Source organism: Nesoenas mayeri (assembly GCF_963082525.1).
Source record: "Nesoenas mayeri genome assembly, chromosome: 2".
In the NCBI taxonomy this organism is placed as follows: Eukaryota; Metazoa; Chordata; class Aves; order Columbiformes; family Columbidae; genus Nesoenas; species Nesoenas mayeri.
This window is the reverse complement of record NC_137543.1, coordinates 133396321-133418767: the sequence shown is the minus strand read 5'-3', so window position 1 is coordinate 133418767 and position 22447 is coordinate 133396321. Positions and strand designations below refer to the sequence as shown.

Genomic DNA, 22447 nt, shown 5'->3' with positions numbered 1-22447 from the left:
CCAAACAAGGGGGTTGACATTGTTAGTGTCTCTATTACTGAAGTAATCATTATATACTTATGATATATATGTCCTTGGTAGGCTTAAGGGCCATATTATGTGCTGTCTTGCATGTATATCTTTAATACAACTTCACGATGTGGACATCAATTCATCAGTTTGGTTCCAAATGAGCTCATCACCTAAACTTCTGATTTAATACTCCTTCAGTGAGCCCTTCAGCCACATTAACTTTAAGAATAGGTGAATTCTACCATGCTCTGTAGAATGCAAATACTTCCTTTTGACATGGGATTTTAGCATTCTGTACTTACAGATATACCTTCTATAATTAATGAAGTATTTCTTAACAAAAAATCTTGTCTGAAAAATGAAAGCATGACTGAATTAGAACTATCCTAGTTGCATCATCTTCCTTCTTTTAGGAAAAAAAAAAGAAAAAAGAAAAAAAGAAAAAAAGACATTTATCTTTAAAAAAGCTCTTTTTTGAAATGAAATATTTTTTCCTAAAATTATGTTTTCTACTCCAGGTTTTAGTGGCATGAATCCCAAATGAGATTAAAATTTGAGGCCTTAAAAACTAGAAACAAGGGCACTGTGCCAGTTGAAACTACTATTTTGCTATAAGGGACGCAGATTTCTAAGTATGAGTCTTCGAAGTCAGTATCCCAAAATTCCATGTTTTATTATATCTAAATGATGTGTCAGGAAGATCAGGAAGACCACATCACCAAGCCCTTTAAAGGTTCTGCCCCTGGTCAGCCAGCCATTGTTCATTTTCTTTTATTATGGTTTTGTTGGATTCGGTTGGTTTTACTTTTGTTTTTGTGTGTGTTTGGTTGGTTTTTTGTTTTTAATCTGTCAATTTACTTCCCTCTAATGCGGACAACCATATGGATAAGAAAAAAAAATAAGCCTGACTTTTCAAAACCAAAAAATTTGAAAAGTTTACTTCTCAACTTTCTTTGGCTCTGAAACTGTCCCTGTTATTTTTAGATAGTGCACTTATGCTGCCAGGTTTTAAAGAAAGTCAAACTCCTGAACTTTACAGAAATCACTGATGCTATAGAGCTGAAACTTACCTTTTTCACATATAGAGATAGTATTTTTGTGAAAGTTTATTCAATAAAGTTATAAAAACAAATAGGAATGTAAAGTCATGACAGTTTCTTTCCTTGTTCTAGCCTATGAATAAATGTAGGAGTTGGAAGAATGAAATCTATTAGTTTAAAATATTTACAGAAATTATAGTCAGAGTTATCAATTCACTTCAGCAACTAAATATAACATGAGATTTTGAATAGTTCAGCTGGATTTCAGTCATGCTAGATACATGGGAGTGTAAGTTAAGGTAGTTTTACTCAATTAAACTTAATTTTCTTCCTCATCTGATTTAAAGAAATTCCAATTCCTATTCCAAAAAACTCCTCTTAAAAATCTTAAATATATTTTGAGCTTAAAACCAATTTAAATAAATCCAAGTATTATATGTCTTCTTAGTTGTTATGAAATAGAACCAAAATACCTCAACTGGAGAAAATTAACCTTTATTTGAAAATTAATGAGTGGTACCAGAATCTTCTGATTAAAATTACTGGCCACCTTTTCAGTGATTTAAAGTAATCTGCTCCATGTTATGTTACAGAACCTTGCACTGAATGTGCACAAGCACTTTTTGCAGCTGTTGAGAAAAAGGGGAGGTCTTGGCAGGTGCACAAAGGACAGCTGGAGCTTTTGGCACCCAGGAAGGTGTAGGAGGGAGTTCTAGGTTTTTGTTACATGGAAGTCAGTAGAGGTTTGGGTACTGCTTAGGTGATACATTCTCTTTTCTACCTCCCACGTTTAGACAGGGATGGAATAGACATTATATTTCAGAGGAGACCAGTGATAGGAGTATTTTTTTTGTTTCAGAAGTCTTTGAGAGAACTCAGTTGACCTCCTTCTACTCTGTACAAAGTGCCATCTTCTCCACCAGGAATTTTCAGAATTAATTTCATGATCAAACAGCTAACACTTCCTATTCAAATAGTCTTTTAACTAGGTTTCAGGGTTAACATACCTTAAGCAGAATGGGACACACTATTTCACATTCCTTCCTCCTACTGGCTTGTTGTACACAATCTAAGGGAGCATTTTTTAAAAAAAATCAGTCTCTCTTTTCTGTCCAGAGTCAAACAAATGCGAATGCGGGCCTGCTGTTAGAACTCTCCCTACCTTATTCTCTTTATTCTTTTCAGAGTCTACCTTCACCCAATTTCTTTGCATCTATATAGAAATCTACAAAAGAAACACACGCTGGAAAACTAATTTGTGGGGAAGATCTCCTTCAGCTAAACTTTGCCTCTTTGTATAAGTGTTTACCTGCATGAATTACTCACATGTAGAGCATTTTATGTCATGAGAAAAAAATTCTAACATGCTTCATTCTGCACCCATTTTGCACAGGCCAACTGAGTGTGAAAGTTAAAAAATGGTGAGCAGTCAAGACTGGCTTTTGTCTGAGTAGTTGATGCTTTTTTCTGCTACTAATATAGCACAAAGAAAGGCAACTGTCAATAAGCAAGATTCAGCAGAAAGCAACCTCTGACAACTGGCCCATGACAATCCTCCGGGGCTCTATGGCTATGGAAGCCACCTCCCTGCACAGGTAAGAATCACCCTCATCTATATTCACTTAAACTATTTCCACAGTTCATGACTTCAAATCAGGAGGGACTTTTTTTGCCTTCCAAAACAAGCCAGTCCTGAGTCTTTTGATGGTAAACTAGCCTCAAAATCAAAACCTAGTTTTAAAGCTAGTAACCCTCAAGATGCTGCAGCTGTTTTCAGCAGGGCCTGCCTTGAAAAGGCGAAACTAGAAAGGTACTCTACATTTTTCAATGCCCTGCAGAAAAATTAAAAAATCTCCTTTATTCATAATGTTAATATGTACCTCTCTAATACCATTTGGTCCTTCCTGGTTTCTTCTCTCTGTTGTTTAAAGTGATCATGAATGAAAAATCTAAAAGCCTTATATCTCCTTAAACAGCAACAGAAGAAGCTGCATCTTTCTTGAATTGTGTCTAAAGAAGGGCAAGGGTAGGGGACAGCAGAGCCTTACTCACTTTGCAAAAGCAGCCACATGAGCTGTTAATAATTCTGTCCATATAGCATATGCTGCTTGGCACAGACAGAGGTTTCTCCCCACCCAGAACCCCACAGGGATTCTCTGCAGGTGTAGGGTCCATTCACAACTAACAGCTTGAGGCACTTGGATCTTTGCACATGGAATTACTTGTTTGAATTCAATCAATACTACAAAAGTAAATACAGTGTTTGAAGTTTTGCCATGTACTGTTTTTTAAAAAATAATAATAATTATAGTACAAATCAAAATTATGTATGCGTTATAATTAAGTATGCCAGAAGCATTCTTTCCTAAGAAAGAACAAACTGAGTTAGCACAACAACTCTTACTGCTGGTATTTATATTGCTTAAGAAAAATGTAAAAGTATTAGTGTGTTTTACTTTATTAAGAGTGTTGCTTTAAATATAACAAACAATCCAAAGGATTTCAAGCCACACAGGCTCATTACTACAGTGTGTACAGAGAGTGCATAACACATGGAAGCTTGGAATGAACAGCTGCCTTTCAGAGAAGACATGGCAGCACAATAAATGAGACAGATACGGTCAAGCTTGTCCTATCAATCCATTATTTGATTTTGTTTGAAAGTATACAGGGGAATAATTTTACCACCTGACCTTAGAAATCCGGCTTCCTAAGATAGTAAACTAGTCATGCTGTGTGATGCATTGAGAGACATTGACTCCTCCAGAGGTCATTCAGAACAAATGCCCTGTTAAGGAACATTGAACTCTCTGTTTTTTCACTCAATTACTATAGGAAACTACTCTTACCTTACCAGTCAAGTCTGAAAAATACAGTGGTCAGCTCCCCTGAGCGCTGTGATGCTGAAAAGGATTTGAATGAAGTCACTTGTGATGCAGGACAGAGAGAACCTGGTCTGGAGGGAACTTTTCTAATGGAACACTTCATTTATTATTTGTATAGTCATAACAATGTAGTGCTACAGTGTCGGCTATGGCCCCATTGCCCTAGGTACTACACCAACATTGCCCAAATGCATTTGTATCATAATGCCGCCTGCTTCTCTTTGTGGTAGAAAAAGGCATTACAAAGCTTCTTCCTTTGTCACTCATCCCCTATTGGTACCACATACATGGAAGCCAAGCACAGATGCAAAAGCACTCTTCATTTTGACAAAATTTTGTCTTTTATCTATGCAAAATCAATGTCTTCGGACCTTTTCTAACTGATTGGTGGCTTCTGGGTGGCTATTGGAAAATAAAGTCAAGAAGAAATAAACCTTCTCATTGCCATCAGCAGAATTTAATCTGACTAGGTGGGATTTTCCGTTTATGTTGGCAAACAGAAGCATTGCATATTTGGATTGTTTATTCCGGTAACCTTAGCTAGCCTGCAGAACTGCAACATTACTCTTTTGATTAGCTCCATGCAAAAAGTTCTTGCGAGGTGGAAAGCGCTCCTACTCTTTCTATATTTGGCAGGACCAACTCCATAAAAATGTCCATTTTGCCACGCCTCTGATACCCCACTGCAGCTGCTTCCTCTCCTCATCCCACAGTGAGATATTAAAAAGTTTGCATGGAACTTTCTCCAAGTTTATCTGGATGTACAAAAAAGCCAAGAATGCGCTTGTCAAGGTTACAAATATCTAGGGAGCTAAGACAGTTTTTAGTCTAACTGGCTCTTCAAAAATAAAAGAGGCCTGGCAGCTGAAAATTATTAACTGCTGGCTGAGCAGGGATTGTGAGTGCACTCTATAAGAGATGGAGCAGGAATTACATGTACCTATAGTGCTGGAATTCTTACAATACCATAATAGAGCCATCCTACCACCAGATGTGCTTATAATGCTCTCAAAGTGCACTCTTAATATCTAGGCAATTGAGGCACTTATTTCATTTCATTTCATCCTCCTGTCTTGTAACTCAGGTTTCCTTTTTAGGGAGTGATAGGATTACTTCCTTGTCCTGATCCATATGTTGTGAGGGGTTTTTTTTCATTATTATTTTTGTGAAATGGCCTTCCATGAGTCATTTATGTTTGAACTGATCTTGTAAGTTGTTTCAAAAGTCAAATGGAGCCTTACTTTGATGACTGTAGAAAACTTTAATACCCTTATATAGCTTTTTAAATATGGTCAGATATACATTTTTTTCTACAGCTTGTTTAAATGCCAGAAAGGTAATTATGAAGTGTTAGTTGGTCAGTGTCTCTTTTAAGCTGTGGCGTATGGTTGAAATTATCACTATAGTCAAGAAGAACATAGAGCTTTCTTAAGATAATAGGCTCTGTGATTTATTTCACATCTTGGGAAATAGCTGAAAGTTTTAACTTTAGGATGACCCACCAGTACTTTCCCCAGTTTACTTTTTGTTCTTCTGCCTTTTAAATAATATGATACTTATCATTTTTTTAAAACCTAGTAAAAAAAAATGCTAAACAATTCATTCCATTAGGGGTTGGGTCTGCTCTCAAGCCTATTTTCTGAGCAGATACATCAGTTCACCCAATACTCATTGGTGGTTTTTGTCACTGCATTATCTGAAGCAACTTTCAGTTCTCTGTGTGCAAATTCAGTGTTTTATGAGAGATCAAGAGAGCTTCTAACAAAAATAGGTCTACAGTCTGTGATGAGATCAAAGTTCTTACTTGTATGTTCACTTATTTCAAATAAAGGAACTACAGCCTATATGTACCATTTTCTGCAATGCAGCCTGTGGGAGAAAAAACAGTAAGTGAAAACTTCCAGAAATAGAAATTTTCTAAAAATACTACTTTACTGAAGAACGTGGTTTGTTTTTGGAATTCTATCAATATATTTTAATTGAGTCATAATAATTTTAGAGAAAGGACTGGTTTTGTTGCATCTGTTTAAGATAGGTATCAAATATTATCTCTTCTGTGCAACCGCTAGGAAAAGAAAATAATGACAGCAGTAAGTAAACAAATAGGTGCTGTTATCCCACTCAAGAATAATCACTCATTCTGCTAATCATGGAAAGACAGGTCCTGAATATCAGTTCAGTCTCTTAACTGGAAAAAACCACCAAATATTAGTATCATACCAGGTTCGTCCCAGAGTTCTTTTTTTAAGTCACTGAAGGAATGCTGATGTAAAACAAGTATGCAAGAGGAGTCAAGCCTTTTGATTCACTGCACGCTGAAGGGTGCCATATACCATGGAAACCTACACCCAGTTCCATGTCTATTTTTGCTATTTTTCTATCAAAGCAATATATTTGATTTTACGAAGAGACATTTCTAATTGACAAAATTGGAAGTGACTTCATTACTTGGTTTAGTATAATTCAGAAACTGAAAAAGACGTCCAGAGTTCCCTCTCAGTTTTCTCTTTTTTTCCTACTAACAATACGGGTTTTATGCTAACATTTTTTTTCTGTTAGACCATTTTATTGTGGCAAGATACAGAACTGAACTCTATCGAGCTAAAAATCTTAATGTTTTCCTTTTCTAAGCAAGGGTGGCTTTAAGCAGGAAGGTAGGAAGGAAGGAAGGGAGTTATCTCTAGCAGCTCAGTTGTCACTCTGTGATAATCTGGGGAAGCAGAGAAGAATTATATTACATAATTAGAGACTAATCATAATTCTATAGAAATTATCACCATTAACAGCAGAACACTTAGAACTGGCATTACGTGACAGACAGGAAACAGCAAGTGCTCCAATGACTTAAATGAAATCTCTGTACTTGTGTAGCACAGGCTACCTTTTCTCCTCCAGAAACAATATTCAATATTTATCTGTTCCTTTTCTGTATGTTAAGTGCTTTTCATTTAACTATTTCATGTAGGACAGTGAACCATCTCTTCATTTAGTGGTACTACTCAACCTGACCTTTGAAGAAAAGAATAAAGAATTTATCAGAGAGAACAGTTAAATTGCAGGCCAAATTCACCATTGCCTGAATTCAGCTGATTGATTTCCATCAAACTGACATGCAGATATTTCTTAATTTTTTTTATTGTTGCTTACTTCCACACCAACTCTACCTTTGTCACTGAGACAAAAATTCAGTCTTCCTCTCCTTAGCTGCCAAAATCAGGTGTAGAAGTTAATCTATTTCTCTCAGCTTACCTCAGTGGAAATGAAAACCAAAAAATTTTATCAATTGTTTGTTACAAAGTGGTATGCTTTATAAATATAGCAGGCATATTTAAGTAAGTGAAAATGATCCCATTGGAACCCGGCAACACATTCAAGTCAAACAACAGAAATTACTGGCTGCTTCTTGACAAACTGAAAGGAACAGCCATTCTCTAGAAGCATTCAAGGAAAAAAAGAGTTTCATTTGCTTGTGTGAGCAAATGTGTATTCATATGTATAGGAAAGGCCAGATTTTCACTGAGCTGTCTACTTATGGCAAGCGTTAATGAAACTCAGGAAAATTGCAAAACTTCTCATATCTAAAGTTCACAAATCATGGTGCTATTTTGATACCTTCCCTTGAATATATCATCATCTTATTGGCTGTATCTAAAGCAATCGCTCAATCTGAAGAAAGAATGACTGTCTGTCAGTGGGCAAAAAGCTTTCAATTTTAATAATAAAATCTTAGCAATCTTTCATCAAATTTGATGTACTTGAGTCCAGTGTTCTAAATGTCTTTACTAAAATACATTTTTAAAGGAGTATGTTGATGTAATTATTATTTGAAATGTGACTGGACTAACCATTTGTTGGGATGAGATCCTGAAACACTTCAGTACATGAAGTGTTTAACATGAATATTTCCATTAGAAATCAATATGACAACGTACATGAGGAAACTTGAGCACATGCAGGAGTGTTTCCTGGACCAGGGTTTGGTGAGAAGGAAACCCAACAACACTGATAAGAAATTCCATCATCTCCTCTGCTTTCACAGTACAGAATAAGATAAAGTGGTTGAAAACACCTGTATTCTAGTTTTGCTGGTGTTCCCATTCTTGCTGCCATCTGGAAACAGGATGTTCAGAAACCCTGTACAAATGGCAGCTGTATATATTTAATACACTAAAACAAGACGCTCATATTTGTTGTATACAGGTAAATCAACTGCTTATGCATGTAGCATTTGGGACCTACCACTTCTTCGGCCACATCATTGGGAACAGATTAGAAAATATGTGCATCAGTTTAACAGATATATTTACTCATGTTTTTATTTTCCATCTCTGCCTCCTAGATGAAACTAATCTGTAGCTGGTACATATAAAAATATTAATTACCTGCATAGGAGAGAGATAAAAAATGTGTATCATTTTGCTATAAACATTCGATCTGATATATTGACTTATATATTAGTAAAATAAACAAGAGCTCAACCATGAGAAGCTCCTAACCATCGGTAAATATTGGGCAAGCATTTAAAGTCCATTGTTTTGCATCAGTACCTGTCTTTCAGTGAGGTCAAGGTTTACTGCTATCTCATATCGCCTCAGCCTGGTCAAATAGTTATGATGAGCAAATTCTGCTTCTAGCTCTCTGATTTGCTCCTTGGTGAAAGCTGTCCTTTCCTTCCTGGGTTTACTGTTGACCTCTGACTTGTAGTTTCCTTCTTGGGAATCTGAAAAAAAAAAAAAATTAAAAATAAAAAATTGAAGTAATGACAAGTGTACAGCTAAGTAGCAAACAAGCCCAAAGATAACAATGTGCTAACAATGTGCTTAAGTTGTATTCTTCAAACTTTCTTCTCTCAGAAACAGATCCTTGCTTTCATACCTATGGATTCTTCACTGTAAATCTGGAAAGAAGCAGTAATTCTGACAGACATGAGCTGCTGCTTCCATTCTCGCATGTCAAACTTTAGCTTAAAACCTTGCAGTGTTTCATTTCCTAACAGTTCTCTGTAGAATTTCTGCAAAGTATCAAGTCCTTCCCGCTTCTGGCAACTCTCAGTGCATCCAGCCAGTACAGGATGTGTATCATTTGACTGGTGTCTTAATGAGTAATACTTCAAGAATCCCTCTCTCCTATCACTTCACTTTAAGCCAAAGCTCTGTTTTAAAGAATACACTTTAAGGTTTAGTCTAGTTACACTTTCAGGGAAAGGTGATAGAAAAAGCATAGAAAATACAATATGCATCAAAAAGAAATCCCACGTTATAATGGGATCTCCTCCTATTCATGTCACAGTGCAAGAGGGAGGTTATCCGTGATTGGTATGAGTATACGAAATTTGCTACCACTATAGCTCATTACCTAAGGATTACTTTGGCCAAAATTGGAGGAGTTTTGCCGAAAATTTCATTACCACCCTTCTGATTCCTTTTACTCACAGAAACAGGTACATCTGGTCCTGAGCCAAACTACTAAACTCAGCGACAGTAATTCTACTGCTGTCAGTGAAATCTGTTTAAATAAAGAGATCAAAAACCAGAAAACTGAGAAAGAGTTGAATCAAAAGAAAAAAAAAAAAAAAAAGGGACCAGACATTTATAAGTTTGGGTACAATACAACACCTATAAATCTAAAATTAGCAGGAGATCAGTGGGAGTATCATTAGTCAAATTCTGGCCTCATGAACCATCTTAAAAATGTCACAGATAAATTCACACTTCAGCTGCTGATTTAAATAGAAACCTGCATCAACATCCAAATGAATAGCCCCTCAAGAAATCACTCCCTGGCACTCTGTGTCAGATGAATCATCGACATGCCTGAGACTGTCCAACTGGCCAATGGGTCTCGTTTCAAAACTATAGTCAACTATCTACATTTTCAATTTTGTCAGTTACTCTACTGCTTGGAATGGATTTGTTGGGTTTTTTTGTTTTTTTTTTTTTATGAGAACTGCTGATGTTTGACTCAGTTCTATGGTCATTAACTTTGAATGTTTTAAAATTAATTGATTGAAATCACCAACCTCTTTGCTGACATGACAACTTTGTTTCAGATGTAGTTGTACTGCTGGAGTGTATGACTGAGGATATCAAACAACATTGTTGAATGGGTTTGGAAGCTGTTCGGCACAACTGCAGTAGGGATTTTCTAGGACAGGACCTCATTAGATGGCACACGCATTCACTACATCGTGAGGCCAAAGTCCATTATCCAAACACAACATAGAACTCTTGACAGATCAAAACCACATTAAACCTAGAAGTTCACATTTCTTCCCTCATACTAGTTAGCAAACTAGACTCACTATAACTTCTCTCTGAATTTTTCTGTCACAGGAGCATGCAGGTTGCTTTTCTTCCTTGAAATTTCCTTGTCTGCTGCCTCACCATAAGGTCCAAATACTATGTAGATGACCCAGTCCTTAATCTGTAAATCCCAATATCAGCATTCCAATGAATCACTGAAAAGAGATATCTAACTTATTTTTTTTAGCATTCAGAGGTGTGTTTAACAAGTCTTTTAAAGCAGGTAGGTGTGCATACTGCATATCTGCAGTACAACTGTCCTGGTTTTGTTAAAAACAATTTTCTCTTTTAGTGAATTTGCCTGTCAGCTAAAGCTTTCATATTAGCTGCATTTTCCTGAAAAGCCAGATACATGTTTTGGTTGACATAGCAATGGTATGCAAGGACATTGATAAGGATGGATGTACACCTCACGAGAGGGGCAACAAGAAACAGGTGACCAAAAAACTGACCAACTGAAGTATTCCATCCCATTCACATCATACTTCATATAAAAGTGGAAGATCATGAGGATTCATCAAGATTGGTTTTGTATATTTTGTATTATTTTCTCTATTTTTATTGGTAGTAAAACATTTTTAATTTTTCCAACTCTCTTCTCTCTGTCCTTTCCCTCCCTATTGCCTGTCCTTAGTGGGAAGGTAGGAGTGGGAAGGGCTCAAGGGGGAAGTGGGGGGAGAGGAGGTTAACAATACATCTGCCACGGTTCTATTGTCACCCTGCAATTAAAACCTCGACAACAACACAGAAGTGTATTTCATGCAAGTTATTGCCAAAGTCCTCTTAACTTCCTTGGTAAACCTGTGCCCATGTGAGGCCATGAGCCAGGAAGTCTTCCCATGTCAGTACTGGCTGTAAGAAAGACCAATGACTCACTGGTTTCCAAACTAAATATTGTGACCTTAAATAAAAGTAATACACCTACACATGATACTAACACCACATTGAAAATTAAATACTAGAAATGAAGACATAAGCCTGGAAATGCAACAGAAACTGCAGTCAAAGGTGTAAAAGTTTGGTAGCTATTGCTATTGTGAATGGTCAAAAGGAAAAACTTCAGGAGTACCCATCCAATCGTCTCTGAGGAGGATACTGATCTCTGTAAGTGACTGGAATTCCTAACACAAACAATTTTTCTTCAAGCAGATGGTTCCATGAGGAAAACAGAATTACTGTACAGCCAGTAAAACCATAATGAGCCAAGTTGTCATTCAACTTAATGCTCATGGTTCTGAGTTCCTGATTTACAAAAGCAGTTAGCATTTAAATTCCAGGTTCCTGGGATACTGCTGTAAGGAAAGAGAAGTGTAACTGTGTGAGTAGCATTTGTCCTTCATCTTTGACATCACAGAGGATTCAGCACTGCCAGCAATGTCAACCCACGCAGATCCTGTGTGAACATTAGCATGCTTGGACAATTGGTTATTTAGATATTTCTGCCATTGCTGGATTCTACCTTTAAGTCAAAGCTGGATTAAGTGCCTGGCAGCCATGGTTTTGTCAGCACTATGATTTCTTCAGCAGACTGACACGGGGGAAAAGTTTCAGGTTTTTATTTATTTGTGAATGTCATTGAATGCATTTGTAATAGTGAAGGTACTCTGAAAAAAAAAACAAAAACGCATGATATATTCAAATATTGCTGAAAGCAAAAGTTGAAGAGGTACGCAGAAACCTGAGACAGGTAGACAAAAAGCTGACTCCTTCTCAGTACTGAGGTTCAGGCAATAGAACAACTGTAATCCTAGGAAATCTGTTCAGCAAAGATCTGCACAGTGAGACAACAGTATTTTTCATAATGCATTTGATGTATTGAAAAGATATCTAAAAAGAGACTTGGATGACAGTTAGGTGAACACCAGTTATGAACTCTTCCTTTTATCTGACTTTTTCTGCTGTGGTGATGCTGCAGTTCATGTACAGATTGCCTTTTATTTCCTATTGACCATATAGTAATAGTAATTTTAGAAATTTTCGTTGTTCTAATTTGCAAAGAGGTTTTCTGATTGTTTCTCTTTAACAGTCTCTCTACAGCAGAAGCTCCCATCTCTTTCTGACCTTCAGGTCTCTGATTATATCACCTGACCAGCTTCCCTCTGGTGGAAAATGGGTGGGAGACTTGGAAGAGATTTTTGGCAGAACTCATGTCAGCCTACATCTGTTTTGCAGCTGTTGCAACTAAGACAAGAAAAAAAATCCCAACAACCTTAGTATTCCTCTACTGCCTACATCTTATGCCAAATGGTAGGTGTAGAGGCACAGAACAAAGCCTAGGGGGATCTAAGTTACACTCCTTGCCTCTCAAAAGGCACATGTAAAATATATACAGATGGTACAAACCACTTGATGAAAAATACAGCAATCTATATTTTCTGTCTTCTGCCTTCTCTCAGACAAATTCTGGCACACTCTTAGAAGATGTAGCCTACATGCAGGTATTAGTACCTTATCAGTCTCTCTTTGGCAGACCTTTGTTCTTTGGATGTCAAGTAATGTAGGCAGTTAAACACTGTTTTGAGGGATGCAGGTCATACCTCTTTCTCAGAACTGTTTTTGTCAGTTTTCAAAAATTCCAGGCAGCATCTTTAATATCTCCTGCTAGACATAAATGATTGCTGGTAACTGATGTAGAAGATACCATTTGGAAAGACCTTCAAAGCTATAAACGACTGTTCTACAGATCTTTGGAGGCTTAGATTTTTCCTGAGTTTAATAATAGCTCAAGTTTTCTTACAAAAAATCATTACTAATTGCACTACTCTCCACCCTCAAAAGTTACTGCCACTTTACAGAAAGGATTGCTCTTCATCCCAACATTTGTGTTGTCCCACCAGAGTTCCTATTTCCTTTTCTCTACATCACTGAGAGATGAAGCATACCAAATAAACACAGGTCCTAACTCCTATGTGCAGCATATGAAAAGTGGTTATTTTGGTGGTTTTGGTTTTGATGCATGCCTAGGGAAAAAAAGGACTGGTCACAGAACAGGAAAAAGAGACTGGTTGGAATAACCATGATAAAAGATCTGCTACTAACAGGGTAGGGGCAGAATCACAGGCAAAATGTGCAAGAAGCTCCTGCTATTTTTTCTTGGATTAGTTCAACAGCATTTCTCAGAAAGAAATGAGCTTTCAGTGAATATCTGCAGTGGAAGATCCCAGACAATAATTTTCAAAAATAACTCAGATTGACAGCACTTTATTAACAGTTGCAGATGGTTTTGAGATCCTGATATCCGTATTGACAGTGAATAGTGACAATAACCACTAATCATTTGTGACAGAAAGGCCCTCAGAATTTCACTCCTATAGCTATTATTCAATGTCCAGGTTTTCAAATTTCACTCACATTTTCCAACACTTCTTCTCAGAAAGCCTCTACTATGAACAACCTATTTCTAAATTTAATTCACTATAAATTTATAGTAAAGTTGGCTAAATTACTAAATTAAATGTTCTACATTGTATACCTTCATCTAAATGATGCTCAAGTGTTTGCAGAGAACAACTACTACATGGTTTTTTACTTTAAAATGAAGCAATCTATGCAAAGTAATCAATGTAAAAAAGCTTGTAACTTCTGAGCCAAGTTGTGTGAAAAAGCATTTCTTTCAAACTTAATTCCTATATATTTGTTTACATCACTAACATGTAAACAAAAGCTTTAGATCTTCTAAACATCAACAGGACACAACAATATGTGATTCAATGCAAAAAACTTTTCTTCTTTGTTGTTTGTTTTTTTTTTTTCCTTCAAGATACTGACAATGTGAAGTTAGGGAAAGGTACTTCACTTTCAGAGCAAAATCATTAATCTGAAATATACATATGAAGACAATAAGCAACTTTATACTATTACAGGGATATTGTGGAGAGGACAAATATATTTTAATGGTCAGAAGTACATACTTGTATACAGTTGAATTGCCTAATCTAATTGTTTCTGATGCTTTATAGTTAATCATATTTTCTGACAAAATGAAACAGTTCAATGAGGCACAAGCAAGGATCTGGCATAAAGGTCTCCATATGGTTCCTATTGTTTTGCCAGCAACTATGTGTGAGAACAAGATTTACCCAGACTTTCAAACATTTTTGATATTTAATAGAGAATACTATACAGTTTTTCCATGACGTTTTTTTCTATTTTCATTTCAAAGTTGCTCAGAAGTCATGTGTGTCCAAAACACGGCCCATTGCTTTGGAGGATCCTAATTTAGATCCTTACTCCCTACTTTTGAGTATAATCTTTGTACCAAAAAATTAGTTAACTCCTGGGCTATATAAAACCATATAGTTAAGCTTACATTTGATGCACCTATTCTTATTTGCACCACATGCAACCAAATGCTGCAGACTTAATTAATCCATATTTAATACTTTTTCTTCTCTTTAGAGTAATTTAAATAATATTCTTATAAGATTTTGCTCATTTAAAAGTACAGGTGCAAATCACTGATCATATTCAATCTGAGTGCCTCTTTTGAGAATGTCATTAAATGTATTTCTGGTGCTGCAATTCACTAAATGTATTTAGAGAAGCCTTTTTGAAAATTGAAACAAACAGATTCATTTCTGTAATTCACAGCTCTGCATGTGCAAATGGGCAAAGCTGCACAGTAGCAGAAGTACGATGTCAAAATTATGAATCCTTCTTTTCATTCTAATGAAAGCAACTTATTGCTTGCTTATTGACTTAATGCTTTCTAACCCAGTCTGTGACAATTTACATATTAAAACAGCCTCATATCCACTCCCAAAATACCATGAACTGGCATAATAAAACCTGTGGGTACTCTGAAACACACTATATACCATCCTAAACCATTACCTACTAGTTGTTGCTGCCAACTTTTTGTGTTATTACTGCCTCTTGAAAGTACAAGTCTAGAAATTATACTGCAGTATTGGAAACTCTTATTCATAAGACTGTGATAGTTAATGATGCAGGTTCTTGAAGACATCTGTGCTGGAAAAGATGTGCTTCTGACAGGTCATCTGATCAATCTAACTAGATAGCATGTACACATCACTTCTTCAAACCATGCAGTTATGGAAGGCAACATATGAATTCTCTCATGTGAATAATTGCACTAGTTATTAGATCTTCAAGTGGAAGATACAACTTTCAGTCCCAAATGTTTATATAATTACAGCTTATGTTGGGAAAGGAGACATGAGATTTCCGTAAAGAAACTTTACAGGCTACATTTTAATAGGACTTTTTTCAGTGTGACTTCCAATTCCTGTTTGGAGTTCTGAAGATATGTCTCTTATATGCAGCACTGAATAACATACACATGGTGATTGTTTGCCTATCTACTGAACCATTTTCATAATTGTCTTTCACGTGGAAGAGCTTCATTAAATGAAGGTGAGAGCTGCCAGCACCATCACCCCACAGATTAGCAGTGACTCCTCCTGAGCAAGAGTTAACCTACAAAATTGAACCAAGGAATTTTCCATGCAGAAGCCTCTTAGAACAAAGACATACAAGTGAAGAAAGCAGTAGTTGTGATAGGAGTCTATATAATCTTCCTTCCCTTAGGTCTCACCTCCTAGACATCTCTCATGGAGGCTCCTTCCTACCTAAAGGAAGCAGAATAGAAGTGAAGAGCAACCAAACCCACCCCAGACACTGTTTATCCCTCAGTCATCCTCATCACTCTGATAAAAGCCCTTCCCTGGACAGCAGCTGTATCTAAACTCCAAAAATGTGTTAAAATACTCTTTTTGTCCTACTTTATTCTATAAAAATACTTGGGAAAATAGATTTTTTCTAGAACGGCCAACATAGGTAATGTTCTGGGACTCGGGTTTAATAAAATGCCGTATTAGTTGCTTTCTGGCAAAAAAGAAAAAGAAGAACAACAACAACAAAACCACTCACAGAAACAAACAACAACAACAAAACACCAACGAACCAACCAAAAAAACTCCAAAACACTAAAAGAATTTAATGATAAAGAATGCATTCTTGATGATTTAATCCCTTGGCCAGTGAGCTTTTTGAGGAGACATTTTCTCACAAGTACATGTAAATCTGCCTCTTTGTCATAGTTCAGATATATTGAGGTTGCTCCACATTTTCTGACATAAAATACTAAATATTTAGCCTAAGATATTGTCAGCAAAAACAGAGATGAGGCTAGGGAATGGAAAAATATGTTGCAGTGCCTTGCTTCTAAGAAATAAATAGAGAAATTATACTGGTATGTATCCTGCTTGTGCTATCTAGGATTTAAATATCATGAAAATAGCTACATTTTTTTTTTTCTCTGTAAACCAGTCTGCCACTGTTAATATTAAGGATCCAAAGTACAGTGTGGATGGGAATATATGTCAAGCAATGCATTTTACAAAACTTGTTTCTATATTAGCTTCTTTACATAAATCGCATTAGTTTCACGTGTTTTCAAATTTACATTCAAAGCCCCCTGCATTTAAAGCAGCAGTACATTCTACCACAGGACTAGTGATGTCTGCTTCCCAAATGGCAGTCAGCTCTTGCTAATAATTCTGTTGCTTAGAAAGCTCGGACCTTGTGGATATTATTCGTCAAATCTGTGAGTAAAATGCTTTTAATGAGGTGTTACAAACTTGGTTACTCCATGTAAACACCTCAATTATTTGCTTTTCAGATATCAGTACAATAAATCTCCATTGTGAATTTCCAAATATCCTTCTAATAGCCAATCACTGTGTTTTATCTATATGCAAATAGACTTCAATTTTTTTACACATAGTCACTATAGTCACCTTATCCAAAGACTGCGGAAATTAAGGTGTAATTTCCAGACTTCATCAAGTGCATAGCCTTATGCTCTTTCTTCCTTAGTTGATGTGCTATATATAGACAGTGCCATTGTCCCCACTCCTCACACACAAGGCATTACATTTAAAGAAAAAAAGTAAAAAACCAGAATCTATAGTAATTCTTGTGGATCTTGTAACAGACCACATCACTGTCCCAAAATATGTATCTTTACTAGAGCAAATGTCTTAGAAAATAGTGTGCCGTTTGGGCTACTTTCTTAGGTCAGGCCAAGTTCTCCCCCAGATTACAGTGGGCAAGCTCAAGAATTTCAGTGGAATCGCTTCTCAGTCACCAGGATGTCAGAGCTGATTTTGATCCCATTGTAAGTCCCAGCTTACTTTGTGTATGATCAGGAGAAGTCTTGAGTTGGTTAAAGAAAAGTATTTTCTTAGGCTCCTACATATATATTTTCTCAAAATATACATGCAGAACTTACAGTCAAAATCTTGCTGACTTCTAAGTTTGCTTTTTAAAAAAAAAAATTTATTGCAATTGCATGAGCTCCTGTCCGAACAAAAAAAATAGTTTGCACATAAGTCAAAGAATCCAGGCTTTTAGTTTTCCATACTCAGCAATAAAAGTTGAAACACTTACAGAAGTTTAATACACTTGGAGTTTCTTTAGGGCTCGGTATTGCCTTACTCACCCATCTTTCCAAAGCATGTCTTCAGGATAGAGTTACACAAAGGAAAATATAAATGGGTACCAACAATTCTAGTTTAACTCTTTCTAAGAACTATTTTGCTGCTACAGGAAACAGGAAGCCATTTCACAATGCTGTTTTTCAGTGTAATTCTTCCATGTGTATTACACTGGCTGACTTTTTTTTTTCCATTCATGATGGAACAGATTTATTTGAACTTATTAATGATGTAGTGAAAATTTTATATATGTTGAACATGTGACAGAAAAAAACAGCGTCTGGAGCAAATCTAACATCCAATATTTCTGCTTTATCCTATGTTAATGTGCCCTTTCTCCCTCACAAGCAATTTCACGTGGTCATTCCCTTCCTTGGTGGCTGCCCGTGTTAGATGTGGCTCAGCTAGTCTGGCATCACAGCTTTCAGCACAAGGCACAAACATAATCCCTGTCTGGGTCTTTGAGAACTACCATAGATTTCTTTGCAAATGTATATGACTGCATATGTTTTAGTAACGTGTTTTGTAAATCTTATTATCCCTCAGAAAGCATTAAAATGAAGCAAAGAGCCCAGCTGTGCTCATAACATACCTTAGTAGATATCCAGACTTTTTTAAGGACAGAAAAACACATGCACACTCTCCTACCAAACAGGGTTGCTGTTCCGGGTGTATTCTACTATTTCATTCACAGTTTACTTTACAACATTGTGCTGAAGTATTACGCTAACTATAAAAATGGGAAAACAGTGGAAATTACTTTCCCACCTGCAATTAAATGGAATTACCTGTCTTTCAGGGGAAACCAAAATAAAAAGGATTATAAAATTAACTTTTTCAGATGTTTAAACTGTTTATATAATTGGCTTTCAGACCAACCATGAAAGTTTCACTTTTCACTTAAAACTATTACTATCTGTTAATACTAGATAGAAAACCTCCTAATGACTACTTTAGAAGTCCTAACTATCAGCTGGTTTTGACTTACAAGTTCTCCTATTTAGCAGCATGCCACGTTTTCCTTTCTTCTTGTTTTCTCAAACGATTATCATAAAGGGCAGAATCCATTAAAAACACCCAAAGGATTTGTCATATTTAAAGCTAACACAATTTCCTTTTTCAAATTATAGCACCATTGTTAAGGGATGGAAAAATGCTCACATAATTAAACAGAAAACACAAAATGGTTCTCTGAATAGTATATTGTGTAAAGGAAATAAATCTGTAAAAGAAATAAAATCTAATCAACTGTGCCGGTATAAGTTTTCTGATAAATCTATTTTACTATCAATTTTACAGTTTAGGAGATCTTTTGATGAATTTTTCTTGATTGGTAGCAATCATACTTGTACAGTTATAGTTTGTGACTCATATGGAAAGCTTTGGCAGGGTGTAATAAAAAAAAAAAACCACCTTCAACTTTGATGTGAGCAAAAAGCATCAACATAATTGTTTGGAGTACTTCCTATTATTTTAAAATTAGACTCCAAGAAATTATTCACTTTATATCTAAGAGGAGAGGTCACTTCAACTATGGTTCAGCAATAGTTTTTCAGGTGGCAAACATTTATCCCATACTCGTACAGTCCCCTTTTATATGTCTGTGATAGACTATAGTTAAAGTAACTAAGAGGTCTAAGCCTTCTTTAATGTCTAAAATGGACTGCTGCTTCCAAAGTAGTTGGTATTCCTTACATGGTCTTAATTTTTAATTTAGAAAGTTCAGTAATAAGGGCCTGATTTTGAAAACTTGTCAGTATGTATATAAAGACCTGAGGTCTCAAATGAGCACTTTCAGAACTGGGGGGGGGGGGGGGGGGGGGGGGGAAAGAAAGGAAAAAAAGGGGAAGGGGGAGTAGGGGAAACAAAGAATCCTCCAAACCAAGTAATTAAATCACAAGTCCACAGTCAAATCAAAAGGACATTTTGTACCCAGCTTCATTTCCAACTCCTTTTCAGTAATGGAAAGTCTTTCTGTGATCACTACTCTAATACGAAAGTAGAAAGTTTTGTTTTCCCAAATAAGAGAGGCCATTTGGCACACAAATGTTAAATAATATGGCCTGACTCTTCCATAATTCACCTCATACAACTTGCTGCATGTAAGCTGGAAAAGAAAGGCCTTCCTGGTAAAGTAACGTGCTAGTGAAATAGTCTGAAAGTGTATGTCAAAGCATAGTAAATCCTATATATGTTTTACAAGTATTTGTTTTACTCTTTTAAACAAAACTCATTTTAAATACCTACCTCTCCTGGGATAACAAAATTAAGAAACACTCACTACAACTGAAGATACAAGTTGAACAGGTATAACTTTTCTCCATCCTAAAAGTTGTAACACTGAAAACAAATACAAAGGTTATTTAATTTTTCTGTAAAACAATCCACATCAGCCACCACATTGTTTGTTGTGATCTGTTGTCACCTTCAGTAATGGTTGGCTGGCTGGAGATGAGACATCATCTCCCCTTTTGACTCTGAAAATGCTGAACTCCAGCCTTCCAAGAAATGAAAATCATTGTTCTATTTCTTTGTGCTTCTTCCCATACACATAATCTAGGGTTAGATGCTCTGCAGTAAGAGTAGATACAATATTTGAGATCATTAGATCACAGAAATAAAGGAAAAAAGAGCAACAAAATTATTAGCACACCTACTGAAGGATCTAAGAGCATAATCTAAGTAGCAGACACATGAAGCAACAATGAAATCCCAGTATATAGATACACTAGTAATCAGAAATTCCAGGGCTGGACTTCATGTAACAACAATGAATACTGTCTTTGCCAGTGCTAATGAGGTGAGGAGAGGGAGATAGAAAAATACCCTCTGAACCTCAAAAAATGCCTCCTGAACTCTAGTCTGGCAGCTCTGAAAAAGAACATGCAGCAGCTCCAAAACGGCACAAATTCAAGGGATATATTAAGAAGTGGAATAAAAGTCTGTAGCTTTCCAACAAAATGAGTTATAGCAGGTAGACACAAGCTCTGGGGCGTTACTCTTTTCAACATAAAACTTTATTCCATTTAATTTTAAACTACTCGGTCACTGTGTTTCCACACAATTAAATAAGCTGATTGGTCATTACACCATTTTTATCTAGGGTATCTTATTTTAAATTGCACAGCTCTGAAAAAGCTTAACACCAAGAAAGGAGCTATTCCATTCTTTTTTTACCCATTGATAACTACCCTGAATATGGGCCAGTTGCATCCCTCCTCAGGATCTTGAAGCAAAAGGGACGCCTACGAATGAGGGACCATTCGCTTAGCACAGCCATCCCTGTGATATACTGCCTGTTGGTTTCTATTGATATAGAACAAAAACCGGAGCATCCGATCTCAATTTTCTGTGGTGAAACAAAATGTCATGAGGCAGATGTCAAGGTAAGTATTGAACAACCTCACTCCCTCTCTTACCCGCTCTTCTGCTGAGAGCTCTTTAGCAACACAGCACTTTTGGGATTCATCTGCTTGCTGCCTGGTTATTTAAAATGTCCAACAAGCATGACTTGCACCTCCCTTCCTTTCTGCAGCCCCCAGTGACTCCAGTCAGTAGAGCATATGTCACTAGGGCTTAGATTTATTGTGAATACTGGATTGAGCATGCTCCAGTACAGCACAGCCCTGTAAAAATGGTACTTCTTCAATAACTGCACTGGGCTGTTTTACATTGTTGCAATGTTTTCCAGGGGATTTATAGGCCTCTGGAGAACTGAAAACATGGAGCAATAGCTTCTTTTGCAGATTTAAACATGGGCTTGAGTAAACAGTTAATTTTTGCTGGTGTTAGAGCATTTGGCAGATGTTCCTAGTCATAAACAAGTTTTCTCCATCTTTCAAAACAAAAACAAAAACTGGATATTGACTTTCTCTATCATCCAAAACTTCAGCTTGCTTCTTAAGCAAAATTGGACCCAGTTCATTTCACAAATCCGAGACAAAATTCAAAAGGAAAGGAGGTTAAAATGTTGGTTTGTTAGGCTTACAACTATGCTGAACTCATATAAATGATAAAAGAGCATAACATGCTGATATATCTGATGTTTTTATGCAAGGCTGCCATGTTTCCATTAAACAGTGAAAAGACAGCTACTGTTCAACTGAAGAAACTGGTGGAAAATCCTCATTACTATATAAACAGTGGTTTAGGCATAAAAAGTGTTTAGTTTATGCATCTGTGCATTTAGCTGAACACTAAGCTTTTTCTAAACACAATTTGGTGCCTTCCTACTCCCATATATTTTCACTTTCTTTTTGAAAGCAGGAAATCTGTGTCTTCTCATGCCTCAAAATGTAAACAAACCAAAAAAAAAAATTAATAATTTTGGTACCATGTGTTTTACCTAAGCCACTAGAAAATTCCAGTACAATGCTCCTAGAGATGCAGTTTCCCTTTAAAGTCTGTTTCTTCTTTTGCTATATATTTTTTTACCTTATTTTCAAGGAAGATTTTGGTCTACCATCACCATAAAAGACCTCATTGGTTACATCATATACTTTTTCTATTTTGGGATATAGACCGCTTGTTTATTTGGGTTCTGTCATTTGGTGGCTTATCCAGACCTAAAGCTGAAGCAAAAAACCTCATAGTCATGCAATTACAATGGAATGTTCGCATTTTATTTCCCTTAGCTTTTAAGCCACATCAGTTAAAATGTGTACATAAACCACTTTTTTTTCAGTGATGGCTTCCATTCCTGGTTCCACAAATTTCATCTCTTTCAAGCTGATCTATTCCCTATTAAA

The 22447-nt window shown here is 36.3% G+C and overlaps 1 protein-coding gene across 1 annotated transcript in view; it reads right to left on the bottom strand.

Moving 5' to 3' along the window:
- MEOX2 (mesenchyme homeobox 2) overlaps window positions 1-22447 on the bottom strand; it is a gene marked incomplete at both ends in the record, with an annotated part of 53229 nt that overhangs the window by 4717 nt on the left and 26065 nt on the right. Inside the window, one exon of the mRNA XM_080339288.1 lies at window positions 8485-8657. Coding sequence (XP_080195414.1) covers window positions 8485-8657 — 173 coding nt within the window. The remainder of the gene's footprint in view (window positions 1-8484; window positions 8658-22447) is intronic.